The sequence below is a fragment of the Pleurodeles waltl genome, chromosome 5 (assembly GCF_031143425.1).
Source record: "Pleurodeles waltl isolate 20211129_DDA chromosome 5, aPleWal1.hap1.20221129, whole genome shotgun sequence".
Taxonomy (NCBI): domain Eukaryota; kingdom Metazoa; phylum Chordata; class Amphibia; order Caudata; family Salamandridae; genus Pleurodeles; species Pleurodeles waltl.
Genome location: NC_090444.1, coordinates 820,860,656 through 820,886,350, shown reverse-complemented (window position 1 = coordinate 820,886,350; position 25,695 = coordinate 820,860,656). Strand labels below are relative to the sequence as shown.

Genomic DNA, 25,695 nt, shown 5'->3' with positions numbered 1-25,695 from the left:
CTTGCGTTAATGATATGCAAGGGAGGCGTTCCCGTCTAAAAAATGACTCCCAGGACTTTACGTGGTATTTATACTCCCGGGCAAAAGAGACGCCCGGGAGTTGGCGTGGCTAAAAACGGCGCATTTGCGCCACTTTTTAACGCCTGCTCAGGGCAGGCGTTAAGGGGCCTGTGGGCTCAAAATGAGCCCACAGGTGCCCTCCCATGCCCCCAGGGACCCCCCCTGCCACCCTTGCCCACCCCAGGAGGACCCCCAAGGATGGAGGGACCCACCCCAGGGACATTCAGGTAAGTTCAGGTAAGTATAATTTTTTATTTTTTATATTTTTTTTTGGTGGCATAGGGGGGCCTTATTTGTGCCCCCCTACATGCCACTATGCCCAATGACCATGCCCAGGGGACAGAAGTCCCCTGGGCATGGCCATTGGGCAAGGGGGCATGACTCCTATCTTTACAATGATAGGAGTCATGTTGATGGGGGATGGGCGTCGTTAAAAAATGGCGCAAGTCGGGTTAAGACGATTTTTTCGACGTAACCTGACTTGCCCCATTTTAAGACGCCCATGCGCCATTTTCCCCCTACGCCGGCGCTGTCTGGTCTACGTGGTTTTTTCCCACGCAAACCAGGCAGCGCCGGTCTGATTGCGCCGTCTAACGCCATTCCATAAATACGGCGCCCGCTTGGCGCTTCAGAATGGCGTTAGACGGCGCAAAACTTTTTGACGCTAAACTGCGTTAGCGCAGTTTAGCGTCGAAAAGTATAAATATGGGCCTTGGTGTTTTATGTTGTGCATGTGTTGAAATCCACATTGTAGTGCTATGTTTTGTACAAATTGGTAAAGTTGTTTAAAATAGTACTCTTGTTTAAAATGTGGTGTGATTTTATGTCACTTATAAGCAAAGGTTTTTGGATTTATGTATATAATTAAGGTCAGACACCCTCAAGACGTTGCAGACTAGTTTGACAAATTTTGTGGCCACAAAACAATACAATTGTGGCCAAAAAAACAAACTTTGTGGAATGTTTGCAACAGGCATCCAATGTGCCTTTTATGTAAATACTGTGGTCCAAACAGGAAATCAGGACTGCGCAGCTAGACTGAGCTGGAAAGACGGATGTCTCATGCAAGAGAGAGTACAGCTTTCAAGTTAATATTTGCACTCTCTGTGGCACAATGCTGACATGTCTCTTTCCAGTGTGAAATACATTTTGCTGGAGAGAGCTGTTAATGTAGCTTCCTCCACATCTGCCATTTTAATGTAAGTTGGGAGGAGGGTGGAGAGGGCTACTTAACAGCTCCTTCAGCATCATGTGTGTTAGCTTGTGAGCAGCCTGAGGATGTTGCAGTGGGAGGAGGGTCAGTGAACTAGAATAGGTGACAGGGACACTAGGAAATTGGAAGCTAAAGGGGAGGCGGCGGGCTAAAAATAAAAAAGGTGACAGTGGAGAGGTGATAAAGACTTAAAATGCAAAACAGTGGGAGTGGCGAATGCTGGACAGTGGCACCATATCTTGAGCTTCTACGAGTCTGGCTCTTCCTTAAGGAAGCTGTCACATGCCAGGCTCAGTAGGAGAGAGAATGAAAACACTTCTCCCCTGCCCACCTGTCTTTTACGGGCCCGGAGCGGCAGTGCACGGTCAATATAAGGAGGGTTTACAATTTTTTTTAATTTGTTTTTTGTAAGGGATTTTTACAAAAGTTGCAATTTCAAGATACTTTTGCAAATCAGAAAATAGCAAATCTCTGGAGGTTCTGTATGAATCATGGAAATATAAGATATTGGGAGAATTTATTTTAGGCTGTCTGGTAAAAAAAGGCATTTCTTGACACGTCAGGTTATAGGTTAAAGTTCTATTAGTCTAGCTGTGTGTGAACTAATCTTAGTAGTGTTGTTTATTACTTTGTGCATGGGACCAGACACTCTGACTCTAAAGGTTGTTTACTGATGTTCAAGAATATATTGCGGTTTGATTCAAAGCACTTGGAGGGGTCCCCCCTCTGTGGCTATTTGATTTTTCCTGTCTCGAATCCCGGTAGAGAGACAAGGTGTTTGTTTTCGTTTACTTATTGTATTACAAGTATTATTATGAAGTCGAATTGTGATTGTTTCTATCAGTTCTGCATGTGTGTGAGCTAGGTCGACACTACAATAAGTGCGCTATTGAATAGGCCTGCAATTCTTCCTAATGAAGTAGATTCTCCGCTCCTCTAATGGTAACCTCACACAAGAGATGCTCGTAGACATGTTTATGGCATAAGTCATAGAACAGAATTACTACTGCTAACAAAAAAAGTTCGTTTAATTTGTGTAGTACATTTCATGTGAAAACGATCGAGAATTTCAGGCGTGCTATGAATGAAGTGCAACCCCAGCCTCGATTTGCGCAGTTCGGAGCCTTGAATAAGTGGGACTATGAAACAAATCAGAGAGCACGTAAGAAAATGTTAAAAGGACAAATTGCTAAGGGTGTTAAGCATTGGATGAATATGAGGCTGTGTTTAAAGACGAAGGCAGGAAGTGTTAAAAAAAACAAATTCCTGAGATTAATGACAAAAAAGAGAAAAAGAAAACAAAAGATGGCAAAAATAAAAACAAGAAGGAAATGGAAAAAATACCTGTGTCTTCGGAGGGAGAGGATACGTTTACAGATTGTTGATTCAAGTGAAACCACTTTAGTTAAAATGCTCATGAGTGAGCACAAACGGATGTATGAGCAGGGGAGCCGAGTGTTATGAGAGATGAGGTGGTGACTAGTTCATCTTCACATATGGGTATGAAAGCAGTTTAGACGCAAACTCAAAGGATTTGGCATTAATGGAAGAAATGGGATTTAGTAAAGACAAAAAAATTAAAGTATGTTAAAGACAAATTGGCTCATTTGAATGCAAATGCAGGAAAGCATGCTCATCAATCATTTGAGAAACTGCTCCAGTGGGCTTGAAACTGGCAGGGCATGATTGGTGGCCCTCCTCCAAAACTGTGATTGGTTTATGTACTATCCAATATGGATTGGTGTCTTGGATACTTGAGCAAAAAGGAACACTTAACCTCACTGCTCCAGTGGGCTTGAAATCGGTAGCCCCTGATTGGTGCCCATCCACCTAACCAGTTCTCTGATTGGTTTATGTATTATCAAATATGGATTGGTGCCGTGGATATTCGAGCAATTGCCTTTGTTGCTCTAGTTGGCTTGAAATCGGCAACACAGGATTAATACCTTTTCATACTCTTCTCTTGTGATTGGTTTAAGTACTATCCAGTATGGATTGGTGCCTTTGACAGCTGAGCTTATGAATTGTGTTGCTCTTGTGGACTTTAAATTGGTAGTGCTTGATTGGTGTTCTTTTTTAAAGTAGACTTGTGATTGTCCCAACATCTATCCAATACTCTGATGCCTCTCTATGATCTATGGAGAGTGAGGATTGGTTACATTCCTGGTTAATTGGAGGAGAGACAGATGTTTCAGTTCACAAAGTTTTTCATATATTTCAGTGCCATGGTAAGCAGTGGCTGCAATTATTTATGGGTGGGTCAGGAACATTTGGTGTTGTATCTTTTGATTAGGTCGAGATGTGACACATGAGTGTGTATTTTTGTTGAGCATTGGTACTAATATTTTTATGTACTTCAATATAGTAGTGAAATCTTGATTATATATAGAATTAACTTATGGTCCTTCTATATGTTTGTGCTCAGATCCCACTGGAAAGTGATATAATTTTTCATGACTGATTACTCAAGGAAATGGCGGGAACAGGTTCATATATGAAATGCTCATGGATGGAAGAAGTGAGTTTTTTACTGTTTAGGATACATATTTATTTATATGATTTCTCTAAAAAATATTTTATGTCAATAGGTTAATAGGATGGTTACACAATTTGTATTCAGGTTGTGATGAAATATTCTTATCCTTATTAGATTAACTTATGTTGAAGGGATATGATTGTGAAATATATTGTTTAATACTTGAACTAGTTCATGCATTCTTCATGGGAAGATGTGTTATTAATTTGACACAAAGTATGTTTTGATGGTTTCTGTGTAAGAAAATTGGGCTTGCTTTTATCTACAACTCTGAGATTAAGGAAAGGGGTTTCTCTATTTCTCTCCTTTGTTTAAGGAGTCATTATGTATCATGTATATATTCTATTTGCGTTATTGTTTGACTTGATGCTACTGTATTGTTTTTCAAAATATATAATTTTTTGTATGTGTTTTAATTTTAGCCCTGATGAAGTCCTTATAGGGTGAAACGTTTTGGCTGGGCTGCATTTTGTTACCAATGCAGTTGATTTTTGATACTGAAATATGGCTCCAATCTACTGATGATTTAAAAGAAGAATAACTTTTTCTTCAGCTTGGATATGGATCATTCTTTGGCTATGATGAACTTTAGAACAAGGTCAATTATTTTTGTCAGCTATGGCGTTCCCTTCTGTTTGTTAGCTTTTTTTAAATGTTGTGCCTCAAGATTTGTGGTCTGAATGTAAGACCACAGTACAGTGGCCCGTACAACAGCCACAGAGAGACACTCCTCAAAAGAAGCCTTCTCCAGTTGCTTTGGAAAAAATATAAGCAGCTTACTAAGCATTTGAAGAATAAGGTTCCCCAGAAAATGTAACTGGGCATGTTGGTATGTGCGCAAAGCAAGATCCAGGTGAATCGATGCATGCATATTTTGAAAGACTGATGCAGATTTACAGACAGCGTAGTGGAAGACTCCATGAAAGAAGGGTTTTTCTGGATTCTTTTCAGCTTTTGTGTTGGGATTGCGACTGGAAATTAATTTGCATAATCAGAAAAGTGATGTCCTGACAGGACAAATCATTAGACAGCATTATGGCATACACACATTTTTGCAGTGGCTGTTGCAATGCTAAGAGGAAAATGATGAAAGAGAAATTGATGGTGGCTCAAATTAAGTTTTTCCAGGAGGGTAGTCAAGATGGTTTCCAGGTAGCTGGATTTGGTTTTGGTGTTGGTGTGCAAGGTGTTAATGCACAAGCTAATGGTCCACAATTAGTGCAAAGTGGAAATAATGGTCCCCGTGGCAACGGTGGAACCTTTACTAACAACATGCCTAACCAAAATATTAACAATGCAGACATGGTCCATGCCATATTTGTAGGAAAATAGGTCATAAGAAAATGGATTACATGTTTAATTTACTGATTTCCCAAATGCAACAAAATGTGAATCAGATGTTACGGAATGGGATGGAACAGTCAACTTCCCCAACCCAATTGGCCTGTGTGCAGAATATGCAGAATCCAAGGCAGTTTAATGGGTATATACTTTCAAGTCCAGTCATGCAACAGCATATGCAAAATATTATGCAGGGTTTCCAAAAGAGTTTTAGATTTCAGCAGAAACCTTCAGAGATTAACCATGATTTTTTTAAACATCTTTTTTGGCATTGTTTCTTAGACAGTACAGCTAGTTTATAATTCCATACAATCATTTTGACAACAACAATACGAGCATTAAGTAACAAGGGCCCCAAATCTTCGTAGACAAAGATATTGCGATCAGGAAAAACATGGTCCATAAAGTCAATAAACGTTTCAAACTCTGAGCCAGTCCGATTGAAGACACTAATAGAAGAGAAACATGCAGCATACATTTGTAGCTGTCAGACTGCTCCTGGGATCACCCATGGAATGGTGGGCCTGTGTCGGCCTGAAATCCATGGCATAAACTATGTCACTGTTGCTTTTCCACTATGTGGGAAATAGGAGGTGGGGGAATCAGAGGGCAGGGAGGGAAAGGGGGTCAGTACTCCCGGTCCTGTTCCAGTCAGCTATCACGGCCCCTATGATTGATCAGTCAGATGTGGTGGAACTGCCTCCTGGTCCCTGAAGGACAGCCAATAGATCTTCCCAGCTCACTACAATGGACCACCTCTGCAGCCCATGTGATTCTCCCCATCAGAGCTTTGGCCTTTCCCCACTCAGAAGTTGCTGCTTGTCAGTGCCCTTTGCTGGGCAGCGTGCCAGCCTTTCAGTGCATAGAGATTAATCTATGTGCCATTAGTAATGCCAGGTCGATAAAGTGATTTGTGGCCCCATCTCGCCTATGGTGCCTATAAAGGACTACCACACACCTAGCCATGCAGTTGAGGTCGGCACAGATCATTATTCTGGCAAGGATTTTTGTTACCCCCAACCAGAAATTACTGGCCAGTGGGCAGCACCAGAACATGCGCAGAATGTCTGCTGTTGCCTCATGGCAGAGCGGACATTCTGTTGAGGCATAGGGGAACATTTGGGGGAGTTTGGTCAGGATGAGGTACGCCCTCTGTAGAATGATTGATGTGCTGTATGTACTGGAAGCGGGCATTGTGGAAGACCTTCAGAAGGTATGAAACAATTCTGTCCTACTCCTTCTGGGTCAACCAATTGCATAAGTTCTTCTTGGAGATTCCAAGGAGTCTTGCAATGTGTGGGAGAGGGCACTAGTCAGCCAGGTAGTTAGTCAACGTCCATCCCCCATTAAAGATGTTTTTTTCACAATTTGCAGCTACACTCTGAGCTCCTTTAGAACTGAGTTTCACAAAATGATAGCGCCTGAGGGGGAGGACTGCATGCTTGGTACAGACCTAGAAGTAAGCAGAATGGCTGTTTTGTGGAAGAAGTGGCTATCAGTTATAAATTTAGATTGATACAGGTGCTATCGCTCCACGGTGAGACCACTGAAGTTTCCTAACCTATCCCTCTTGAGAAAATAAGTTGAAGTTGTAGGTTTTTCAAATAAACAAAAGATTTACAAGTTGCCAGCTAATGTCCCAGTAAAAATCAGTTCAATCGTGATCACACATTTATATTTACTGAGACAAAATCAGTTAATCTGTTAGGATGAGATTTATTTTTACTCAATTGCATAATTTACTGTACAACAAATGGTGGTGGTATTCAGAAAAGGATGAGGATTCTGAATTTAGGAGAACATCACAAGAGTCAAGAGTGAATATGTTCTCAGTTCTTACAGAAGAAAACTTTCTTTCAGATGTAAGACATACTGTGAACAAGCAGGTTTGGGATTTTTTAGGTAAAGAAATCGGTTTTACAGAAAGTGCAGAGCCAGTGCAAATCACTGTGAAACTGAATGTAGTGTATTCAGGTATTCCTAAATACAAGTTTACCCTTGAAGCAAAGGGGACTGCACCTGGAAATTATAAAATGATTGAGCAGGGCATTATAAAAGATGTACTAATTGCCCATGTAATTCTGATCATGGCAATAAGGAAGCCTAGAGGAATATGGAGGCTAGTTTAGGACCTGCGCAACATGAATCAATATTTCTTTTTGCCCCATGCTACTGAATCCTGTGGTAATATTGTTTCTGATTCCTGCAGAAGCCCAGCGCTTTACACTGACAGATCGTGTCAAACATTTTTTCTAAATTCCTCTTCATGAGAATTGTCAATATCTCTTCATGTTTTGATTCCACAATGGAATTATGGTTTGGTGTGTAGGATCCCCAAAGGACACAATGGCTGGCATGCATGAAACTTAGAGTGTTTCAGCTACTTCTCTGGCAATTTTAAAAAGTGAGACAGTGGTGATGGGACACCCACTTATTGTGCTAGTTCCACATTCAGTTGAGAAATTGTTGACATGTACACATACTCAGCATCTTACAGTCACTTGTCTAGATATGAGCAGATTATTCTGACAGCAGAGAATATTTCAATTGAACACTGCAATCCCTAAATATCGCAGTGCTGTTGACACTGCCAAGGAGGGGGGCTGATGATGAAATTTATGAAAGTGGCCAAATTGTTCTGATATTACATAATTGTGCACTAAACCAAGACCTGATATTTAAGATATATCACTTGAATTTGCTGATGTGACCATTATGGGACTCTTTGAGTAGCATACGCAGTTTGTAAGAGAATGAATATTCAAGAAGCATCATACTTGTATAATGTAACTTCAGCAAGTGGCTGAGTTAATTGCAATCGCAAGAGAGTGCTGCATAGCCAATTGATTGAGCATTACAATCTATACGAATAGTCAGTATGGTTTTGATGTGGTGGTAATTTTGGACAATTGTGGTCATAAAGGGGTTTTGTAACATTTTCTGGCATCCCTGTTAGACATAGTCCACGAATTCGTGATTTATTAGAAGCTCTTCAATTCATAAAGAAAATTCAGGGGTGTTAATTTTAATAAAATGTCTACTTGTCCATAGAGACAGGTTTCTTCATAAATCTACTTGTCCTGTAACAAAATCCGCTTGTCCCTTTGGTGCAATGCAAGGGCTCTGATAATAGCCTTTGATTATGCCAACATTCGTAATATAGTAGGGTATGTATACTAGCACAGGGTTGTGGAATTCCTATTGCCCAACTCCCTGGATTTATTGCTCGGAGTCAAGGATAACGAGTTTTCATATTTATGATGTCCTTGGTACAAGTGGGCCCAACCCCCTGCAGCACAAACGCCTAGGCTGACAGTTTACAGGAAAGGGGATTATCTGCAGGTGAAGTCATATTTGTGTTTATATGTTAATGCTGTTCGGTCTTGTGTTTATGGTTCATTAATGCAAAGCCTTTATTATTAGGGTGAGTGCTCTAAGTATATGTTGTAAGGTCACACTGAGCTACTAACAGTGGTTCCAGTTAGAAAAAAGGTACACACATGTTTAAAAAGTTTAACAATTTGAGGCTACTAATAATGCTCCAAAATGCTCTATGATTAGCTGCAAATGTTTTCAGAAGCTTGTAAGCAAGATTGATGATTCTTTGCTTTAAAAATAAAACGCTCAGAAAAAGAGATGCAAGTAGGAAAAAACATTTTGCTAAATTACAGTGACATTTTAGGTACTATTTCTTTAAAGCTCATTTAGTAAAATGTGCTGATGCATGCTAGTATTTCCAAAACATATTCATAGTGGAAAATCAGTGTAACCATTTTCAACCAGATTATGGGAAACATGAAAATAAACAAGCACTTGCAAAGCCAACCGATCTGACATTGGTTGTCAGTCTTTTGTCAGTGTGTTTCTTGTTTTGACATGGCTTTTGTAGCACTTTAGTGTTGTAGGAGCTGCCAGGCCCTCACCATTGAAACTGGCATTGGCAAAAAGCAAAAACAAAAATGTTTTTTGGTCTTTAAAAAGCACACATTACCACAGGAGTTGCCTATGCTGAACAAAACTACTTTTCTTTATGTGCCAATATGCTCCGTGTGGAAGAGCAGAATGTTATCACTCACAGTAAAGTCAGCTGATAGATAGAGAAATCGAATTTTAATGAAAACAAAATATCTTGTTTAACACCAACCTAGATGGGGGCCCAATTCTTAAAGACAGTCACAAAAGTGAACCCATAGTATATGTCTTTGCATTAGTGGCTTTCATGAATTCACAAGAATTTACAGAAGTAGACCAGGAAATCATGCTCCTAGAAAATATTAATGAACTGCATTTTAGCACAAGCAAATATGCATGTGTAGATTGGCTCATGTGAAAATCTATTGAGCGTTTACAAGTTCACTTTACCTCTAACCACTTTGTTCCCAACCCTGGAAGAACTTCTACTTCTGCCATTGTCATGAGTACATTTTCAACCTTTTTTAAGATGGGAAAAGATTACAGAAAAGCTGGTGACAATCCTTAAAACATGCAAGTTAGTAGGTTTGCACAGACTCAAAGGCATTCCAGCCATAGAACTATTGCTTACTTCTTCCTCCAGCCCCGTATGTGGACCTGTGGATCTGTGGAAAAGTGGCAAAATAAGGAAATTGCTATAGTAGGGCTTGAAATTGCTAGTATTTGAGCCTTACTATAGTATTCACCCTGGCATAATCAGAAAGGCTTTTATCAGAGCTCTTACATAATGAGATTGCTGTCATAATTTGTCACTGCACTACATGGCACCAAAGGGCCATGTATATTCTTTTCACAGGACAAGTAGATTTAAGAAGCAACCCGTCCCATGGACATTTTATTACATTTCACACCCCTGTAGCAAATCCCTTATTTTGCCACCTTACATACTCGGGCTGTCGGGGGAAATAAGTTGCAGTTCCAGGGTTGGAAGGTCCTTTTGCAAACCTATAAACTTACATGTTTTGGGTTTTTTTGCCAGCTCTTCTCTAGTCTTTTCCCATACTGAGAAAGATTGAAAATGTATTCTTAACAGTAGAGGAAAAAAGTAATTGAAGGGAAAGTAAACTTGTACATGCTCAACAGATTTTCACATGAGCAAATCTACACATACATATCTGCTTGAGCTAAAACGCAGTTCACAAATATTTCCTAGCCTATTTCTGTAAATTCTTGGTAATTCATGATTCATGCATCTGCACTAATGCAAGAATATATACCTTGGATGCACTTTTCCTCAATATTGCTTTTTAAGCTTCTGCAAATATCTGCATCTAATTAGAGAGCATTCTGGGAACATTGGATGTAGATTTATAGTGTTAAGCTTTGCAAAATTGTGTACACATTTTCATACTAGAACTACTATCAGTAGTGCAGTCCAAGCTTACAGCATTTCCTTAGTCACTCACTCTAATAATAAAGTATTTGTATTAGGACACAAATGTAACCTTTACAATAGACAATAGCCTTCCCTGATCCATAATGTGGTACAGTAAACTGACAGACAAAGGGTTTGTGCTGCAGGGGGCTGGGTCTACATGTCCCAAGGACAAATAAGTATGCACACTTGTTGCCCTTGACCCAAACAATATGTCCTGGGTATCGGGCTATAGGAATTCCACACCTCTAAATTGCTGTTCAAAATGTGCCATATCCACGAAGAGTGGAGTTGATAGGTTTTCAGTAGGGCATAACTTTACAAAGAACTGATCTCTTGCGAAGGGTACATTGGGTAGTTATGAAACATCAGAATTCAAAATGGAAAATGTCAACAGTTTCTTGTTTATGGATGCTCAATCATGTGAAGAGTTGAGGGAATTGTAGACTGAGGTGCTTGAGGATAAAAAAACATGGGAATGCAGGATGTTCTAAAGACAAAGAGGAGGTCTGGTAGTTAAGTGATGAGAGGATTGTATTACCTGATTGTCTGTTGTTGCTGATAGCAGGATAGCTTCATGAGCCTACACATGTGATGGTATGTTGTCAATATTGAAGAGAAATTGGTTTAATCATCATTTCAGAAATATTTCAGAGACATTATGTCAGAGGTGTATTACTTGCCATCAAATTAATATGAGCAAAAGGATAAATGTGGCCCTGAGCTGTGCAGGGAAATAAGAAAGTCCCTTCTCATGATTACAAACATGTTTTGTTAATGCCACTATGCAATGGTTTGAGGTATATTTTAGTGGTTATTTATATGGTCTGTAGGTGGGTTGACGTCTACCCAGACAGGAGACGTGATAATCTCACTACAGCCATGCTTTTATTGTGGGAATTAATCCCTACATTTGGTTTGCCTATTTCTTTAAAATCATATAGGTTGACTCACTTTAAGAATCAGGTCATGAAAAGTCCCTTGTATGACACTGAAGATGGAACAGAAAATTATTTATGGATATCATACAGAAGCATCATGAATCATGTAGTGAGCCAATTGTACACTGAAAGGAAAGCTAGCCGAAGTGTGTGCATCAATGACACTGAAATTACCAAATACCTTTCCCTCAAGAAATCTTAATGGGCTGAACTATGAGAATTTCTGGTAATCCTTCAGCTGCACTTTTGAATATTACTGATGATCTGGTTCTGGATTATTATAAGAGTTTGTCTGATTTATACGATCCATCTCTCACCAAGTAAATTTGGCTACACCTTCAGTAAACAAAGAAGTCTGCCACAACCTATCCCTGGTGACTGAGTATTGGTGAAACAGCTTGTTAGAAAAGCTGTCTTGAATCTCAATGGAAAGGACCTTGCCATGTGATTTTGATGAAGAATGCTGCTCTGAAGTGTGGAGATTTGCCACACTGGATCCACACATCTTGCACAAAGAGAGTGAAGACTCTAGATGAAGAAGTGGTGACACAAACCACTAATTCACAGAGGCAAATTCAAGTTCTCTATGTCGATCAAGAAGGAAAAGGACAGAGAGTTCAGTGGGTATAAGAATAACAACAACAAAAAGATCAAGAAAATCACTGTAAAACATGAACTCTGAAAACTCCAAGATTAAGTCAAGGTGTCCCAGCTGGAATTTGTGAAAATCGTGAGACAAATGAAGATGTAAAGTAGGTAAAAGGACCTGAAATGCCTGAAGATTGAAGCCTAATACAACCCGAGTGTTCTGAAGGTTTTGTAAGGATTAAAAAATAGTGTTGCAAAGAGACAAGAAATACGGAGAAAAATAAGCAGGAACAGTAACAGATCTATATGATGAAGATTCTGAAAGGCCTGAAATTAGAAGATCAGCAAGAGCAAGAGTGACAAAGACGTATGCAGTACCTGAATGGGCATATTAGTCAAAGATTGATCTAGAAGAGACATTCATCTGAGAGACTACTGATTCCTGTCGAAGGAACCTCCATGCATAGAACAAACTGGGAATGCCAGCCAAAAATATTGAATAATTTCCTAATGAAGTAACAAAACTGAATTTTTTTGAACATTTTTTGATTGTTCATAGTGTGCCTGCATAACTCTTAGATTCGAAAGGTAGTAAGATTTCATATTTATATATTTTTAATAGTAATTCCCGCTTTGTAGAAAATGAATTTTGTACCTTAGGTATCCTGCTGAAGATAGTTTTATTCTTCTATTGGAAATAACCTTTGACATTTTAAAGAGTTTATTTTGGACATTTGTACACCCTTATTAGAGTTTAAGCTTTTGTTTTGAAAGTTTTTATAGAAAGAAATGGCTACTAGAAACAAATTCTGCATGGGTCGAAAAATAGTATTTATGATTCTGATTTTATTATAAATTAAACAATGATTGAGCAGGGCACTCTAAAAGGAGTACGAAGAGCCCATATAACTCTCTGATCATAGGAATAAGGAAACCTAGTAGATTATGGAGGATAGTATAGGATCCGCACAAAATTAATCATATAGTGATTCCTTGTTGCCCCGTGCTACCAAATCCTGTGGTAATACTGTTTCAGATTCCCACAGAAGCCTAGTGGTTTACAGTGATAGAGTGGTGTCAAACATTTATCTCTATTCCAGTTCATGAGAATAGTCAATATCTCTTGCGTTCACATTTCCACAATCGAATTCTGGTTTGGTGCAATTTTGCACACTTTTGCCAGATAGTAGTATGCTAATTAATGAATATATTAATAACAATATTAATGTTTCACATGAAGTTAAAACTTTGAGAGAGATTGGTGCATGGGAAATGATTGGTTCATGGTTTAATACACTTGCAAAATAAATTGCAAATATTGGTGACTGGTTTGAGGATGTGGGTTTTAGCTTATTAAAGAGACCAAGTCCTACGATTATAATTATTCTTACCCCAATTGGTCTATTTTTTCTACTAAAATTGTTAGAAGCTATTTGTTGGAGTGACAAACTTAAATGTGTTTGAGGAAAGAAGACTTCAACCAAAAAAACAAAGAGAATAAAATTTATGACATCAAATTCAGAGTATACAATGAAATAAAAGCCTTGGAGCATATGAGGGTGAATGAACCAAAAGTGATGAACAAGTGGTGTTATGTGGTTAGTGATGCTCAAATCATCATCAGAGAGGGCATTTGAGAAACCTTTATCATTTAAAAAAATATTTTTCTGTGTTTTTATGTGTGTGTTTTTAAGTTAGCATAAGTAAACCACAAAAATCATTTTCTAGGCATTTTCTCTGTTTGCATGGAAAGCTGAAGTCAGCATGGTATTTATGTTGAATGGACACTTTGCTATGTGCACATTTTGCTCTCTTCTGTGATCTTACTTTTCCCTAAAATAGTTGAAATTGAATTTATTTCATGGTGAAGCTTCTTGAGTTGTAACTAACATTGTACCTTCGAAAGAAGCCATGCCTGACATGTTCTGCACTGTTGCAATAATCAAGGATCTTTCTGATTGCAGCCACCATTGTATTTCAATTCATTGTTTATTGTTTAGCAATGCAATGTAAATTCTCCTTGTATCTAGGGTCAACAGAATCATTCCTTGTTAAATATTCAGTCCAGCTCTAAAGTAGCCTGTTTTATGTAGCACAATTTTGCAATGTTGATTGGTTTATGCCATTTAGCATTATTAATCAAGCCCTATGGTGCCATTTCGCACCAGGCTGAGAATGTGTTTTTTAACTCCTCCGAACATATAAAATGCATCTTTTCTGGGATGCGTGCCAGACTTTTTGCTCACTTTCATGAAGGTAGACTCTATAACAGTCTGTTATTCGACTTCATGCTTACAGTTATCTCATTATTTATGATTTAATCTGACTAACTACCTTTTTGCTTTCATTAATGATTGTTAACCTAACTTTCATTGTTTTGACTCTGATTATTGTCCTAGATAGTTTTTTAAACTTTTGCTTAGGCCATCACTCTTTGGCCTGATATTGTGTGTCCTTTACAATTTATTGGTGCAAAGCAAGACACATAGAAGTCAATGTGTGGCAGGAGCCTAATAATAGCTGGATGGAATTGCCCTTTGGCTACTGTTGGGTTTTGCTTTAACAAGAAATGGAATGAAATGTGGAATGAGAATTTTTTCAAATAAATGGACCAGAGGTTGGGAGTTTCTCTGTTCTTGGTTGGTCGTCCTAACCTATTTTGGAAATTAAAGGTTTGGAAGTTACCTTTATGGCGGCCATCTGTTTATTCTCCTCAGTTGGCGTCAAGGAGAACCTTCTTTTGACGACTGACCAAAGCTTTACTGTGTTCCAGCCTCTTCATTTTCATCATTTGGAGCTGAGCGGAGTACCGACAATCAGCAGTCTGTGGTGGACGGCGCCCTAACTGGATGCTTCATAAGATGCCTGAGAGTTATGGATCAGCGGGGAACAGACTCTTCATCATTTTCTACACCATGAGGTGCCCTGGAGCCAGTAGCTCGAGCATAGTCTGAAGTGTTTGCTTAATTAGATGACGTACGCGGCCTGCATATGTGACCTTGAGCGCCCTGCTCTTCGGCTCTGTGATGCAAGCCCTTCACAGTAAGTTCATGAGGTACTGTTTTATGTATTACTTATGTGAATCTTGCAGATTTGGTGATTCGCACAACATATGACAAACTCTAATTTTGGGAAACTGAAAAACAACTTGACATGGTTCTAACTAGCAACTTATTGGCAAATCTGGAATATGAAGCAGTGATCTGCACATCTCATCTTTAAATCTAATTAAAACTCTGCACAGAGTAGTCTTATTTTCTAAAGTGAACTGTGTACCCCCAAGATTCTTCTTTTCACATTTCTGTTGCGTGTGTTTTTGAAGTGTGTGGCCATAGCTGTCCTAGCATGATGCAGCAGAATATTGTTCCTCCTCCTGCCTTTTTAATGACCCCAGGTTCTCCACACATTGAGTGGGAATAGTGGAAGGAGGGTTTGAGGCCTACACAGAGGCTACAGAAGGGGGTATATACACAGAAGAAAAACATCCTTTTTTAAGGCACTCTTTTGGCCCTGAGAGGAGGACAATTTTGAAACATCTACCAGCAGCAAATGTGATGGGAAAGGGGGGTGTTTTAGATGAATACGCCACTGCTTTTAAGAAGTTAGACATGTTCTTTACGAAAAGGAAAAATGTCATAACGGAGAGGCCTAAATTTTACGTTAGGCATCAATTGTCAGGGGAGTCATTTAGTCCTATGTTGGAGCTTCAAGACTTTTGGCAGCCTCATGTGAATATGGATCATTTGACGACAAAATTATAACAGATTAGGTTGTGGAGACAACGGACAACAAAAAGATACAAAGGAAGTTGCTAAACACAGAAAATTAACTTTGGAGAAAGCAGCTGAAATTGCTATTAGTATAAAATCAACAACGATTTACATGAGCAGATGTCACTACGCACAAATGAACATGCTGTGCAAGGAGATGATTTAGTAAAACATAAAGAGAAAAAATTTTACGTGAAAAAAGAAAGCTGTGGACTGTTAATGATTGTGGGAACAGAAATCATCTGGGTAATTCTTCAGTGTGTCCTGCTGGCGACAAACAGTGTGCTAAGTGCAAAAAGAAGGGGCATTTTGCTAACATGTATAAATCATGCAATAACACATCTGCACCCAAATATGTTAATGTGGTGGGGTCCACACCGAGTAATGGAATCAAATCTGAGTCTGATGATGATAGTATGATATGCTGTGTACAAGAAGCAGAGAGGAAGTGTGTGAAGAATAATGTGATGCAGGTTGGGGCTGGTGTGATAATAATACCATATTGTCTCATTAGTGTCTCGAGTGTTCCATCAACATGATGGCAGATTCTGGATCCTTTTTCAATCTGACTGGTATCAAGGAGTGGAAAAATGTTGACAATGTGGATCTGAGGAAGTCATGTGTGCGACCTGTTGCATATGGAGGAAAGTTCATAGAAATATTATGGGAATCTGATGCTGTTCTAGACTTCAAAGGGAACAAGGTCAAGGCTATAATGTATGTGGCCAAAAGGATGGTTCATGTCTGTTGGGATGTTTGGACCAAATTAATTTGGTGATTATTTTGAACCCCAATACTCCTGATCAGGTGTTACAATTGTATCACAATGGGTGCTACGGACGTATGCCCTTAGGTGAATGTGTTCCCGGACGTTTTCCAAGAGAAATTGGAGAAGTTGAAGGGATTTTCTCATCAGATCATTTTGAAGTCAGGTGCTACTCCTGTGGTACAAGTGAGACATGTACCCATGACCATGAGGGATGAACTTAAGAAAGAGTTGAAAAATCTGTGTGACCAATGCATAATTGAAGCCATTGAGAATTCTGGCTGTCCCTTATCGTGTTGGCTAGGAAAGCCAATGGGTCATTGAGGATGTTTATCATTTTGAGGGACCGCCATGAGAAAATATGGGTGAACAGGGAACTCTTGCCAAATATAACTGAGATGTTGGCCTCTCTCAATGGCTACATATCATCAAATCACACTGACGCATGAGTCAAGGCATTTGATATCATTCATTACTCCGGACGGAGCATATAGATTTAATTGTATGCCCTTTGCTTTGGCCTCTGCCTCCTCTGTATTTCAAAGTGCAGTGGAGACATTGTGTGAAGGCATATCAAATGTCACTTGTTTCCTGGATCACTTCCTTGTTCTTGGTCAAAGTCTGTTCTCCTATAATAAATCTCTAAGTATGTTTTTTCTGTATCGAAGAGAAAGGGATGATGTTAACTGCTGATAAGTGCAAATTCACTGTGGATTGTGTTGACTATTTGGATTACAAGATTTTCGCATGTGAGTTGGAACTAAAAGAAAGTCTAGTGAGGGCAATATTAGAATTTCTCACTCCTGCCAACAAAGATCAGGTACAGTCATCCTTTGGTATGTTGGAGTGCTCTCCCCAAGTGTGTTCAAAGAACATGTAACCTTAGAGCACTGTCTCAAGAAGAATGAGAAATCTGTGTGGAGCATGGTTTTGAATCATGGGTTTCAGGTTTTCGAGAAAGAAGTGTCCAGTGGTGTAGTGAATCCTAGTTTGCTTTAATGGGAAACAGGAGTTAGCTTAGCCTTTGGCTTGCAGACTTGTTCCCCGTCACCTAGTGCCTTTTACCCTGCTTAGCTGCTCTGTTTTTAGAGCATTTATTTAATTAGATCTTTTAAGATGTCTGCCTTGTTTTTAGGTAGGCCAATGTTTTAGTTTCACGTTATCAGTGCCACCGCTCTAAGGCGTCAATATCAAGCGACAAAGATAAACAAACTGTAGGTGTTCACATTAGGTACTTTCCTTGTTGACGCCTTCGAGGGAATTGTTTATATAAATTACCGTCCCAAGCATGTCTTGTTATCTATTGTTTGGGAACAGACCTACGTCAGGGTTCCTAGCAGATCTGTATAAATTGACCTCACTTAGACAGATAGTCAGAGGGATTCCGACCAGATGCCATTGTTGCTATCAATGCTGCACGTCGCCTTGACGCTGACCCAGTCTTCGTGTCCCTATGGCGTCTGAGCTAGAGAACTCATTCCAAGGTAACAAGGGTTGGGGGGGCTCTTTTCATGGCACTGGCAGATTAGGTTTAACACACCTAGCTCTCTTTTAGGTTAGAGATTAGGAACATAACAATTGGATATTAGGATATATTTCACATCTCATGTCATTTCATGTCATTGCAAGATGATGGGGGTCTTTGTTTAAATGACTTGTCTTTACCGTTCTGTTCCTTGCATTATTCATTATCCTAATCATTGCAGCCCATGCAACTTATTCTAGATTGCAGTTTTGTTAAATAAAACCAATTGAAATCTTTACTGTAGCTCTTTCATTGCCTGTTTTTGATTGACATGCTGTTCATGTGAGAAAGGAGTAATCTCTGTTTAACCACAACACTCCCTGAGATGTCACACGCTTGAGTCCATGTGTAAAGGCTGCCACAAATCACTTTTTGCTGCTTGTGAGCCGGAAGGGTTGGGACAACAGTTGCGACTTGTTGTAGGATAGGCATAGTCGCCTACAAACATAAGTACTGTCATCCTTAAATCATCAGTTTTGCCCAGAGCAAGATTCAAACTATGACAGTGGCATTCCTTTGAAGCCCTTTGACACTTGTGACCTGTCTATCATTGTCACTGATGCCACTCAATATGGATCAGGGCATCTCATGCCCTTAGGGTCACCTTAAGTACCTTCTCTGTCATTGAGCAAGAAGTTTTAGCTTGTTGGTGGAGGGTTAACCATAATCTATGTGTGGGGTGTACAGTTTACCGCTAGAGTGGACTATAAGCCTTTAGTCAATCTGTTCACAACCAAAGGAGCCAGCAGTGCTAAGCCATGTACTGCCAAGTGGCAGTTTACACTGCAGGAATTTCAGTAACATGTATAATATATTCCTGGTGTGAAGAATATATTTGCAAATTGTTTATCTCGTTTACCCTTAAAAGATGGTGAGGGCGTGGTGGATACCGAAAAAGAGGATTTTAGTGTTGTGGGGGTCATTGGCAGTGTCACCAATGGTTGTATTTCAGAGAGGGAATGGAGGTCTGCTTTGAATCGTGACAACATTTTACAGGACGTTAAGGGCTTGATTGGCAAGGATTGGCCCAAAGATAAGAGTTCTGAGCACATTAATTCTTTTAAGCATTTGTTTTCAATACTAAGGGGGTTATTACAACTTTGGAGGAGGTGTTAATCCATCCCAAATGTGGCGGATATACCACCAGACGTATTACGAGTTCCATAGGATATAATGGACTCGTAATAGGCTGGTGGTATATCTGTCACTTTACCGTCACTTTTGGGATGGATTAACACCTCCTCCAAAGTTGTAATAACCCCCTAAGTGTATCTGATTGAATACTAAAAAGGAGTGATTCACTGGGTGTACCCAATGGCATTCATGACATGGTATTGAGAGATGGCAGATGAAGGTCCTGTAGGGATGACAGCCATGAAAAGGAGGCTCAGGAATCAGTTTTGGTGGCAACAGCTGGACAAAGAAGTTGAGGATTTTGTGAAAGAGTGTGTGGCATGTGACATCAGCAACAAATCCCAAGTCACCGTACCCAGTCCATTGGAAACTGTGCCGGTCCCTGACAAAGCTTGGGTCAAACCTGGTATGGATATCATAGGTACCATCAATGTTGTTAAAAATAGTTGTAAATGTGGAATTCTACGTATTGATTACTTTTCAGGGTGGCCAGAGGTGAAGTGTGTGAGGTCATCTAACATATCAGAAGTTATTGGATGTTTGCAATCTGTGTTCATGAAACAGGGGGCTCCTGGTTAAAAAGTGACAGATTATGGACTTTATTTTATGTCAGGTGAATTCAAGGAATGTCTATCACATTGGGGTGATAAATATACCAAACATCTCTGTATCATCCCCACCACAACGGTCTTGTAGAAAGGCGCCATAGAGTCATTTAGGACAATGTCCAATTATCAATTGCTAGTTGGTTGAAGTGGGGCAAGGAAAATAAGGATTTACTGTGGGCTATTTGCCCCACCCCTAACGCTATCACAGGAGTATCTCCATTTATCCTTCTCAAGAGTCAGGAGCCAACTACGAAGTTGGTCTGTCTGTGAATAGGAAGTTCTAGGTTGAATGAGATTTTCCATCATCAATTAAGCTGAAGCATGAGATGGCACAAAAGAAGTATGCTTGTTGTACAAAACCTAGGAGTACACATACTTAGCCGGTTAAACCGAGTGATGTGGTCAGAGTTTTACTACCAGGCATCATGAAAAAGGGTCTGTTTAAGTTCCGTGGCTAAAGAAAGTTATTCATGTCAAAGATCGTGTGGTCATGTTAGAGGATGGCAATTTGTGGAATAAAGAGAGCTGTGTCCCTGGAGGAGTGGTGGTGTATGTGTACGTGTACGTGGGGAAGTTGAGTCAGGAGTTTAGGCAAGGAATGATTGTAGTGACTCGTCCAATGCTGAACAATCGTCCTGTGGTATGAGGATTTTGAGGACACCAAAAAAGAGGAGACCTTAAATAAAATTAAGTGACTATGTATAATTTCGTTCTCCGTTTTCTAAGAGTGATTTTAAATATATTTCATACTTTCCAATGTACAAATGCTATGTTAATTGTTTGATATAAATATGGGTTGTTTACATTTCATTTTTATTGTTTTATGTTAATTGCAAGGGAGAGAGATGTGTTGGCTTTTGCTTTGACAAGAAATGTAATGGAATGAGGATGTTTTCTAACGAACGGACCAGAAGTTGGGAGTTTCTCTCTGCTCGGTCGGTCGTTGTAACCAACCGAGCAGAGAGAAATTAAAGGTTTAGAAGTTACCTTTGTGGCAGTTGTCTTTTTATTACCCTCAGCTACTCTGAACTAAATTGCATACTATAGACACCAAACTTTTTCTAGTCTCTCTGGGTCTTCTTGTGGTTTATCATTTGTCTTCTGTGGTGATAGCATTTCCTTAGTTGTATTCTCTTAGCACATTTAGCAAGAAAGCTATGTAGTTTTACTTAAATACCTACACTATCTCCAGTGTGCTCCTACTATCTTACAGCATACTATGTTTAATTCACTATTGCTCCTACACAGACAGCTAGACGGACAGCAGAAATTAATTCTTAGGGGTTATTTAGAATTTGGCAGACGCAGGACATTTATCAAAAACATCCATGTATACACTCCTGACATCTGTAATTTATTGCATTATGCCTGTCATTTGCCAAACTCTCAATAACGCTCTTGGTATCTACCACAATATCCAAAGTCTAGCTAATCTTTCTTTACTGGTTGAGTTGTTTTATTTTATATTAGTTTTCAAGAACTAGGTCTACATTTGAAGTTAAGTATACTGGATGGAAAACATGAGTTTCATCCCTTTTGGATGTATGTACAGTACCACAGCTCTCAACTGGTTCAGTTCTGTGACACTTCGTAATTCTTAGCCAGTTTCTCAAAAACCTCTGGTATGCATTTATATAAAACCTCACATAGCTTTCTACTGAAGTATGTGGTGTGATTCCTTTATTTTGCCTTACTTTACATTGCCTTACTTTCCTAGGTTCTGGTTTTATATCAGTTCATCAGTGCATTAGTTCAGCCCACTGCCCACAATAAAACTACTTGACAAGTTTGACTGCTTGTAATCCAGACTTTGTAATTTGAGTTCTATTCTGATTAAAGATTAAACTGCCACCTATCACTTGGTATTCTATTTAGTATGTGTAGATGTTTTGTACTGCATTAATTTTTAATGCTCTGACACATTTTTCTATTCCTCCTTGCCATTTCTGGGAAAGTATTTTGAAATATTGGTTTACATCTGACCTCAAACTCTGAATGCAAATAATTTGGATACCTGGCTGTAATATGTTTCTATTTGATGGACTAGATACATTATGTTTGCTCATTGAGCAGGTTTGGGAAATACCTAAATCTACTTGACATTTTCAATGCACATTTTTGCTTCTTCCACATATTTTTAGATAAAATATCTTGATTTTACATACCTTGAATTCCTTCTCTTGTCATTCACAGCCCCTAGTACATACAACCTAAAATCTGTAATTTAGTGTTGGTTTAGCAGGTATGAGGTATTAAGTACCAACACTCCCTCTGTAACGTTTCATGTACGGCATTTTCCTCTATGCAGCAGAACACAATTTTAGATGCCTTGAACTGAGTAGTGTTACTTTACAAGATTGATATCCGATACTGAAATTTGTTGCCACTTATTCCTGCCCAGCTTTGTAGTCAATAACACATCTTAGTTTTCAGCTATCCATTGTAAGCCATTTGGCATCATAGTTTCCATCCCTTTTGACTTGATGAGCTTGCCCTACTAGATGATCTAGCTAAAATGAGTTACTAACCTCATACTTTTTTTTTTAAATGCCTCATAATTGTAGTTTATATATTGCCAGATTCTAATAGTTTGGCATAGCTCACAAGGTTTCTGTTAGTTTCCTGTTGTCTTGGTTCTCCTTTTCGCCAATACGCTTGCAATCAGAAGTTTATTACAAATATTTCCATTCACACACACAATATTCATGCCATTAACATGAAAAAATGTCCTCGTTTTTTAATCATGAAAAACTCACTTTTTCATGCATGTCCATTTCTCCCACAGATTTCAAAGAGAAGCCTCCTGTTGAATATTTTTAAAGTCATAAAATTCAAGATTCCGGGCAAATTATGATTCAGATCAAATATTTTCTAAATGTTTGCCTTTTTGGAGTTTGTAACTGTTCCATTGCTCACACTTTCAAGTTCATGTAAGATGGAGTATGTTTTGCCATCCGCACCCTGTTTTTGAACTTCACTTTTTCTGACTGCTGTAACCCAAACAAGCCCTGATAGACATCCGCAGCAGCAAACTCTGAGGAAGAGAAAAATTGGGGACTGATTTGTGTGTGGTGACTCTTGAAAGACTTTGACAAGATAAAAAGCAAAACTACTTGTACAAGAACCCTCGACTGTTTAAATCAGTGTTCAAACATTTATTGTCTGAAGTATAAATATATAACACAAGACCATATTTAACAATTTCTGAACTGCTTTTTGTTCATATATGAACAGACCAATTTGACATTCTCTATTTTTACCTGACAGGTATATTTGGCAGAAAGAAATCAAAAGTTCATGAGGTATGCACATGCATTTCTATGACATTTGTTAAACAGAGAAAAGCCAAGTTTGCACTTTACATGGTTAGCAAAGCGTTTGAAAGCAATTCAGCCAAAACATGAATATTTGATAACCTATATACACAGATTGTTAGAGATTACCACTCATTCTTACTATGTTTAGAGATGTGTGAAAAAATATTTTTCGAGCATTTCATCATACTGGGACTTCACCATTAGATGGATATGCGCATATGTCAAGAGGGAAAATGAAAAATATAAACACCGCATTCCAACCCAAAGTTGCTGAAAAATGCATTCATCCAAACACATAAAAGACTGCTTCTCCAACTCACCTGGCTGACTGATAATGAATCATCTGCAGTTTGGTCATCAGATGACTTTGGAATTTCCAGTCTGTCAATGAAGGACTGCAGTTCTTTCCTGAATGCCTTCATCTGGGCATTAATACGATAAAGCAGTTCATGTTCTCTTATTCTGCTGCCCTCATCCTCTTCATCCATCAGTCCAAAGAGATCTCCGTTAGCCACATAAATTCTTGCCTCTGTGATGATTGTGCTAGTGTCTGAAATCAGACGGTCTATCGTCTTTCCCAAACGCTCCGCCTCAGAGCGAATGTCCTTCATCTGCTGCCTCTCGGCGTAGTTTTTTTGCCACCCTGATGTTGGAGGATAAAAAGACCGGGTGGGAGTCAAGCAGCGGATGTTACGGACCTCCTCTGAGTCACTTTCACCACCAATTGGGCCTTCTCGTTTCCTGTGTGGTGGGCGTGAATCATCATCGCTTTCCTTTTTCCCTGTGTCACTTTCAGCATCACTGTCCCGGGGGCTGCCACGGATACCCAGGTGGGAGGCCAGATCATAGCGCTGCATATTAGACATGAGCACTCTATTCTCATACTGTAGCTGCATGACCTTGCCACTCAGCTCATTGATCTGCATTCGGGCAGCTTTCAATTCTTCTTGCAAGGCCTCCATTTTGGCACTGTCAGTATGCCGAGAGCTGTCATGACTTGCTGATTTGTACTTATACTTGTTCATTTCAGCAGTAATGCGTTTATTCTGCTCCTCCATGTCAGACAGATTCCGTCTAAGAAGTTCAGCCTCATCTTCAACCAGCTGCAGGTGCTGACGCATTTCTGAGAGGGACTCATTTTGCTCCCCCAAGAGAGGGTTGGTGTTCCCTGAGTAATCATCTCCCCTTAGGTCATCAAGTTCTGCTTTCAGACCCCTGTTTTCCACCTCCAGTTCTACTATTTTCCTTCCTAGTATATTAGCTTCTTCTTCCACCAGCCTCAGGCGGAGTTTGAGTTCTGCTTCTCTGGTGGTTGGAGGTCCCCCAGCCTCACCTTTTGGCAGAGGGCTATCCAGGTCTCCATAGAATGACCTGTATTTCTGTAGCTCATGTTCGATTCGGTCTTTCTCTTTGTCTATCTTGGCCATTTTCTTTCTCATGAGGGTTGCTTCTTCCTTGACAAACTGAAGCTGACACTTTAAATCGTCACTGTCCTCCTCAGAAGTAAAAGAGAAAGGCAAAATTAGGAAAATAAAAATAGAAAATGGGGTAATGCAGTAGGGTCTGCTTTAGAGAAGGATGGTCATATATGTGACAATAGTGGTAATGTAATTTCCTCCCTAGAGCGAGTGGTAATTCCAAATGACAAACGCGTGGCAGAAGGCACTAACGGTTTCATTAAAATTATGGCAGGCATTTCACCAAGCTAGTGGTACTTAGAGATACTAGCCTGTCGCATGGAGATCTCTGAGCCTTAAGTGAACTGACTTCTGGGGCGGATTACTTAAGATGCAGATTAATACAAAGAGGATTGACATGTTTGCTGCCCAATATGCATTAATTCTGCTTTTTACAAAATAAACCCCTAAGTGAGAGCTGCTCTGTGGAAAATAATGCATTAATGACTCATACACAAGACGTTTTGATGCGTGGAGGCCAGTGGTTACCTTCTTTGCCCTTATGAGGATAGAAAGACCATCACAGTGACCAGGTGTCCCTGTGGCAAATGGGCTTCCAGAGTAAGGGCTTCTAATGGAATAAGCCCTAACATTCGAAATCCTGCTGTTTCCAGACTTCTATGTGAAGCAGAGAAACTACAAGTTTGGCAGGGCTGGAACACCCGGATGTATGGACGTTAGCCTGATCTCCCAAACTCTAAATGATAGATCAGATGCTACGTTGGAGGATTCTGGATACGTGAAGAATCTGTCAGGGCTGACTGTTTTGACAAAGGTAGTTCGGTGACTTGGATCCCCATCAATGGGGAACAGGGTAGCAAAGAACTTTGCAAAATGGCCAGATCACTTCCCCCCTATTCTAATTTGAGTCCTTAGTCTAAGTTTCACTAGAGAATCATTTGCCAGACAAATTATCACGTTTATTTTGTAACAAAGTGAGGGAACTTTCTCTGGCACAAGAATTCTTTGTTGCAAATAAAATGTGCAGAAAATCTTCTTACCTCTGCTTTTCAGAGGACTATATCTTACTACCCTCCTCTAAATCAGACCATTATTATTTTACATTTCTGAGATAACTGAGCATACTATTAC

The 25,695-nt window shown here is 39.5% G+C and overlaps 1 protein-coding gene across 2 annotated transcripts in view; it reads right to left on the bottom strand.

Moving 5' to 3' along the window:
• MTCL3 (MTCL family member 3) overlaps nucleotides 1-25,695 on the bottom strand; it is a 188,329-nt gene that overhangs the window by 15,077 nt on the left and 147,557 nt on the right. The window contains exon 5 of one of the 2 annotated variants that reach the window (XM_069234839.1): nucleotides 23,467-24,642. In XM_069234839.1, the coding sequence (XP_069090940.1) occupies nucleotides 23,467-24,642 (1,176 nt within the window). The remainder of the gene's footprint in view (nucleotides 1-23,466; nucleotides 24,643-25,695) is intronic. The other variant, XM_069234840.1, reaches the window with a different exon arrangement.